This window comes from Triticum urartu, chromosome 7 (assembly GCF_003073215.2).
Source record: "Triticum urartu cultivar G1812 chromosome 7, Tu2.1, whole genome shotgun sequence".
In the NCBI taxonomy this organism is placed as follows: domain Eukaryota; kingdom Viridiplantae; phylum Streptophyta; class Magnoliopsida; order Poales; family Poaceae; genus Triticum; species Triticum urartu.
Window position 1 is genome coordinate 65,611,294 of NC_053028.1, and position 7,055 is coordinate 65,618,348.

At 44.2% G+C, this 7,055-nt stretch overlaps 1 protein-coding gene across 1 annotated transcript; it reads left to right on the top strand.

Annotated features, from left to right (window-relative positions):
- Positions 1–531: 531 nt before the first annotated feature.
- LOC125519851 (B-box zinc finger protein 22) lies at positions 532–6,512 on the top strand. Its single transcript, XM_048684629.1, has 3 exons — positions 532–976; positions 4,428–5,033; positions 5,904–6,512. Exons 1-3 carry the CDS (start codon positions 794–796, stop codon positions 6,192–6,194), a joined length of 1,080 nt encoding a protein of 359 aa, XP_048540586.1. The 5' UTR covers positions 532–793; the 3' UTR covers positions 6,195–6,512.
- The last annotated feature ends 543 nt before the right edge of the window (positions 6,513–7,055 follow it).

Below are 7,055 nucleotides of genomic sequence, written 5' to 3' on the forward strand. Positions count from 1 at the left end.
TTGTACTGAATGAGTGGGTGTGGAGGACCAACACCCCCCTTCCAATCTTATCCACCCCAGGAGCCTACCGCTAGGGTCAGTGGTGGTAGGCCTCTTTTCCACGTCAGTTGGGGCTGACGGCCGTGAGGCGCCGTCCCGTCACCTACCGCCAGGTACCCGGCGGTAGGGTGTGGGGGGCTACCGCTAGGACCCCTGACGGTAGGTGAAAGGGTCATATTTAAAAAAAATCAAACGGGTCAGATCCCAAAATTAGACCGAAAAATGGTCAAAACGTGAAATTTTGCGGCGGGAAGATGCCCTGCACCCCGATAAAAAGGCAAGATTTGTCGCCGGCCGGGCTCGGCTCGTGCACGGCGGCCCCGTCGGCCGCCACGCCTGCGCATTGCCGACACGCCCACGCGTCCGCCGGCCCCCGCTTATCTTCCACGCCCCCTCCCTCGCTTCCGCTGCCTCCCCCTACTTGACCAGTGACCACCGTTTCGTCCTCTCCTCTCCCAAGTAATCTAAAAGTACCACTCGCCCGGCTCACTAACTAATCCACCACCACCCGCCCGCCCGCCATCGACACCGCACCACTCACTAATTCTCGCCGCTAATCACTTGGCCCCGGTTAAAAGCCAGCCCGCGTGCGGGGCGAGGCGAGATCCAATCGCATCTCACATCGCCACCGAACCGTATCCTCCGGCCCTCTTCCTTCCTCCCCCACCCCGACCCGCACCCGCCCCCTCCCCCCTCCCCTTTCCCGAGGCAGCGGGCGAGCGAGGGAGAACAGAGCAGAGCGGAGCAGAGGGCGATGAAGATCCAGTGCAACGCGTGCGGCGCCGCGGAGGCGCGGGTGCTCTGCTGCGCCGACGAGGCCGCGCTCTGCGCCGCCTGCGACGAGGAGGTGCACGCCGCCAACAGGCTCGCCGGCAAGCACCAGCGCGTGCCGCTCCTCCCCGACGCCGCCGCGCCGCCCAAGTGCGACATCTGCCAGGTCAGCCATCCCTCCGCCGACCCTGCCTGTCTCGATTGGGGCGGGCCGCGCAATCGATGAGTTCCTGTACGTTCCTGGAGAGGCGTTGTCTTATTTCGGTAGCTGAGAGAGCGCTACAGTACTTAGTTTCGGATGTGAGCTCTTGGTGGGGAAGAATTGTTTATTCAGCGATGATCCTCAGGGAGTTAGGGAGTCAGGGTTAAGATGATGCGCTAAATGATCTCAGTACCAGCCATGTTGTGCTTGACGTCTTCATTCTCTGCGCATCCTTAGGCAGGCCTTATCCTCGGTTGCCATGCGATTGCGCTGCAAACAAATTAATTGTCCACTCCATTTCATCCGCCCAAATTGTCCCACCGTATCGGTATTATCGAATTGCTTTGCTCTCTAGTCCCTATGCACTCCGAAATTCCGAATCATGACACCTTCTTTGAGGCTTGGTATTGCTGCACATCGTTATTCGTATAACAGAGTAGGGGTTTCTTAATATGGCCACCCACTGTCCCACGTGATGCCACGAGGAGGGAGGCGCGTTCTCAAGTAAAGCCCATGTGCAGTGCTTGTCTTATCTCGACTGGTCCACCTTGACTAGGTTAACCCATAAGCTAAGCAGATAGCATTCACACCAAAATTCAAGCTATAATATTCACATCTTGCTTGAAGCTAGTTATTCCTCCTAATGTTGACACATTATGAGAATACTGCTAACTTCTTGTCAGGGGACTAATTTTATTATAGGGATATGTAGTTTATCTAATCCAAATGCATCACCCCTGGTTCTGAAACGAACCTTAGGTGGATGCTGTTGCTTCTGAAAATGAACTCATGAATTAATTTTTGTTACTGGGTCACTCAAAAGTTGTGTCCATGTTCAAGGGGGAAAGGTCAGTGCTCACACTTGCTTTTGGTAAATTACGAATTTGAATACAGCGACTTAGCAACACAGCAACATTTTTGGTTCTAAATTCATACCTCTCATTCCAGACCAGTACGGAAAAGTAGTGTAACAATGTTTGCTGTTCTACAGTTCATACATCACCAGTTTCATAAAGTGCATACTTCATCCATTCCAAACCAATATGATAAATGCCAAAAAAATGTTTACAGTGGATCATGCTGTCCTGGCATGGCCTCAAGTGTGACAGACATGCGTGCATTCTTCATCTTGCTTGCTGGTTGCTGAGCATGCGCATGCGCATGCACATGCAGTGTTAATTTGTTTTGTATCTTTGCCTAAATTGTGGTGTCTAAGCATCCTTAGGGCGTCCTTATCCTCGGTTGTCATGCGATTGCCCTGCAAACCAATTAATTATCCACTCCATTTCATCCTACCAAATTGTCCCACCATATCGGTATTATTGAATTGCTCTCTGGTCCCTTATATGAACCCTTCCTTCTTTCATGCTTGGTATTTCTCCACATCGTTATTCATATAACAGAGTAGAGTTTCTTAATATGGCCACCCACAGCCCCACATGGTGCCATGAGGAGGGAGGAGCGTTCTTATGTAAAACCCATGTGCAGTGTTCTCCTTATCTCGAGTGGTCCACCTTGACTTGGTTGGTTAACCCATAAGCTAAGCAGATAGTATTCACAACAAAATTGAAGCTATAATATTCGCATCGTTCTTCAAGGTAGTTGTTTGCAGTTCTGCAAAAGGGGGTTTGTTATTCCTTATGTTGACATATTATAAGAATACTGCTAACTCCTTCTCAGGGTACTAATTTTATTTCTAAAGGGTAAGTAATTTGTCAAATCCAAATACATCACCCCTGGTTCTGAAAGGAACCTAAGGTGAATGCTGTTGCTTTTGGAAATGCGGATTAATGAACTCATGACTTAATTTTTGTTACCGAGTTACTGACAAATTTTGTCCATGTTCAAGGGGGAAAGATCAGTGCTCACACTTGCTTTTGGTAAATTACGAATTTGAACACAGCTATATTTTTGGTTCTAAATTCATACCTCTCACTCCAGACCAGTATGGAAAATGAGTGTAGCAATGTTTGCCATTCTACAGTTCATACCTCACCACTTTCATAAAGTGTGCTTCACCTGTTCAAAACCAGTATGGTAAATGCCACAATTTTTTTTGTTTTTTGCTTACAGTTGATCATGCTGTCCTGGCATGGCCTCAAGTATGGCAGTCATGCATGCATGCTTCATCTTGCTGGCTGGTTGCTGAGCATGTGCATGCACATGCAGTGTCAGTTCGTTTTCTATCTTTGCCTAAATTGTGGCATCTAAGCATTTAAACTGATGTTCCCCTATGAAAGAAAATACAGATCAATCATTGCTTTGTAAGGCTAGAATGTTTGGAATATCGGCATCGATTTCACGTGACGGTTGCCCAACCCAATAAGCACTAGAACTGGCTAACATTTAGAGCATGTTCATGCACATGCAGTGTCAGTTTGTCTTCTATCTTTGCCTAAATTTGGCGTCTAAGCATTTAAACTGATGTTCCCCTATGAAAGAAAATACAGAGCAATCATTGCTTTGTAAGGCTTGAATGTTTGGAATATCACTATAACTGCGCTAACATTTGGAGCATGTTCATGCACATCAGCACATGCAGTGTCAGTTTGTTTTCTATCTATGCCTAAATTGTAGTGCCTAAGCATTTAAACTGATATTGCCCTATGAAGAAAGTAAAGATCAGTGATTGCTTTGTAAGGCTACAATGTTCGGAATATCACTATAACTGGACTAACATTTAGAATCAAAATTTCAGTTGGTTGAAGAGTTGCATACAAAAGACCACACATGAAACTAGCAACATAAGAAGAGCTTCTCTGGACATGTTTATTTCAGGCCAATTTAGAGTACAAGATCAGTTAGTTTAAATGAAACCATTCAACTTGAATAGGCTTTGTAGTGAACTTGGACAAGCTTTCCTCTAGTCTCTTATTCAACAGCAGCCAATATGTCACCAGTAGAAGAAGTAAACCTTGCTTTTAAGATGGCAAGCTTAGTTTCTCACACAAACAGTCGCCGGCGAAGTTTTAAAAAATGTAATATTTATTTATGTCACCAAAAATACCTTTGCGAAATGTTTTTGCATTTGTTGTGATACGGGACAGTAAGACCTATGCTAACAAATCCTAGTATGCTTAGCTGGACATAATCTACAATAGTAGGTCAATTGTTCGTTGGATCTAAATCTTACATTGTCATAGATACAGGGCTAACTGTATCGCACTATATATTTATTTGGGCTTTCATACCAGGCTGGATAGCCTCGATGTGGATCTTGTCTCGCTGAATTATGTATTTTGCTACTCAGTTGACTGGGTCATAGTGCAAGGCCCAAGCTCAAAGGCACAACTAGTGCCCCAGTTACTGGAACACTGTACCCACATAATGTTCTTTGTACTGTGATTCCTGTTGCAAGTCATTTCTGATATTTATCCTTAGTTTTGCTGATCTGAACCTCTATTTTTCATTGCAGGAGGCTTCTGGATACTTCTTCTGCCTGGAGGACCGTGCTCTACTTTGTAGAGATTGTGATGTTGCTATACACACAGTGAATTCCTTTGTTTCAGCACATCAAAGGTTCCTGCTGACAGGAGTTCAAGTTGGCCTCGATCCTGCCGATCCTGTTCCACCTGTTGCTGACAAGCACGTTAACACTTCAGGTGGATCAGTGGATTCACTACGGAAACACTTGCCAAAGAAAAATCCTACAGCCCTATTTTCAGGTGAAAACAGTGCATCTATTCCCAGCCAAAATGCAATCAGTGGAGATTATTCAAGGCAGATTTCTGCTCCAAATACCAAGACAGGAATGACCAATTGGACTATGGACAACAGTGCACTTAGATTGGCAGAGCCTCCACCTAAGTACCTGTCAGATGGAAATTCAAAACTTCTGCTCTCTAATCAGACCACCACAGCTTTATCCAACCAAATGAACAGAGATAGTGGCCGGGCTTACAACTTACCATTCTCAGGCGGCAATGGGTCAGACAGTTTACCTGATTGGCCTGTGGATGAATTCTTCAGTAACTTAGAATATGGCCCAAACTTTGGCTTCACTGAGCATGGTTCTTCCAAGGTAATCCTTATATAGATGCGTTGCATGTCTTTTCTAGTTCTCAGTAATATCTTATACCTATCAATTTTTTTTTGGAGAATCTCCTTTTACTTTATATATTGAAGAGTAGAATTTTTCTCTTTCATGGCAGAAGAGTTGTGCTTTCTAAAAAACATATTAATGGTTTAGGTTCTCGGTGAAATTCAGCACCTTAATATCGTGATATGATTAGACTGTTGCTGTAAATGAGTTCACCCCAGAGCCCAGAAGCAAGTGTATGGAACCTTTCCAGCCTTTATTTGGGGTAAATTAGCACCGAGCCTGATATAGGTCTGCATTTTTGTGGAATTCAGCTAGTTATTTCTTCTATCAATTTATATAGCTGATGGGTGAACTGTGAAAGTTCCAGATTCAAGCTAACTGCTGATTGATTTGGTTTTCAGACTTTTCAACTGTTCAACATAATGTTTACTGTACTAGAATTGGTTGAACATTACCCAGGCTATCAAAAACTGTGGAAGCGATATCTGCCCTTTTTTTTCTTATTTTATTTTGTAATGTAGTCTTCATTTTTCCTTAAAGATGTAAGCTTGTTAGTTGTTACTGGCCATCATAATTACTACAGTGGTCATGACACAGTTACTCACTGTGACTAACCTTTTAACAATCAATCACGAAGTTGTCAGGAGTCTTGTGCGGTTCAGAATAGTTCATGGCTTGAGGCCAATTACACTTCTGTAAAATCTGGTTCCAGGTTCCATATCATTTGCATTTATGCTTAATTCACTTGCAACGAAACTTGCTTTTAATGCAAAGTATTAAATACTATTCACAACACAGTGGTGTGTGTCTACACATCAGTTCTAATCTCTTTTCTCCTTTGTGCTACAGGGTGACAATGCTAAGCTGGGGAGTGCTGGGGGATCTCCACAGTGCCGTCTAGCTGAAGGCCTGTTTGCAGAAGACCTGCTAGGCCAGGTACCTGGATTAGATGCTGAGGATCCATGGGTGGTGCCCGAGGTTCCCTCCCCACCAACAGCCTCGGGTCTATGCTGGCAAGGGAACTTGCATTACCCTGTGTATGACGGCGCCATGTTCGTCCCTGAAGCACCCTCCCTGCAGAGCTCCCAGGACCACTTCACTGCATCTGCTGGTTTCAAGCGTCGAAGGAGAGAGTTTTGAATACCCGAAAGAATATAGCGTTGGACATATCTGTCGAACAGGGGATCTTGCTGTAGGTCTCTTGGTGAGCCAAATCGCATAGACAATCATTCAAATGGATGGGTTCTTCGCCGGTCGGTCAAGAAAATATATGTTGTAATTGTACGCCTTTTTTGGGTCTTGTTGCTGAAGATCATGGTTAGTGAGTTGTGAGCTCTGAGATAACAGGTTTGTGTATAGTGAAATAAAGAGGAGCGTCGTCAACACCATGTACTATACAGGTTTCAAAATTCCATTGAGATGCATCAGAAATCAATGTTGAATTTGTGTGTTTCGATTCGTGTGAAGTTTACATGTCTTGAATCAAATTTTAGTGCTTTTTTGTTGTTCTTGTTTTGCTAGCCCAATCTGGAGCGGAATATGCGTTACAGGTTGACAGGAGTATTTAATGATTTTTGTGCAAATGGTAAGTGAAGATAACTGCCCATATATTAGGGGGAAATATGTTTGTAGCTTTGTTTTAGATATAAAGCAATCTCAGCTGAAGTTTCCCTATTTGTTTAGATATAAAGTCCAATTACATTCCTCTGATATAGAGTGCCACTATTAGACTTATATAGGGAAGGGAAAGAGATGTCCACTTAGTATTTATGCATTTTTTTTCATTTAAGGTTTAGGTTTTAGGTTTATTTTATGATGTTGTACTTGCTTGAGATAATTTGTCCAGTTCAGAGGATATTTGTGGGGATGGTGTGTGTTGTGTGATTATGGGTTGAGTTAGGGATGACACTTATTTCGAGTTTGAGGTCTAATTGCTCTCTTGTTTCTTGATGCATAATTTTCAGCAATCAAGGCTGGGGCCTCCCTTCCCCTGTCCTTGCA

Coding starts and splice junctions, on each gene's coding strand:
- LOC125519851 (XM_048684629.1), top strand. CDS start 794: ATGAAGATCCAGTGCAACGCGTGCGGCGCCGCGGAGGCGCGGGTGCTC. Junction 977..4,427: donor CCAAGTGCGACATCTGCCAG/GTCAGCCATCCC, acceptor TTTTCATTGCAG/GAGGCTTCTGGATACTTCTT. Junction 5,034..5,903: donor CTGAGCATGGTTCTTCCAAG/GTAATCCTTATA, acceptor TTTGTGCTACAG/GGTGACAATGCTAAGCTGGG.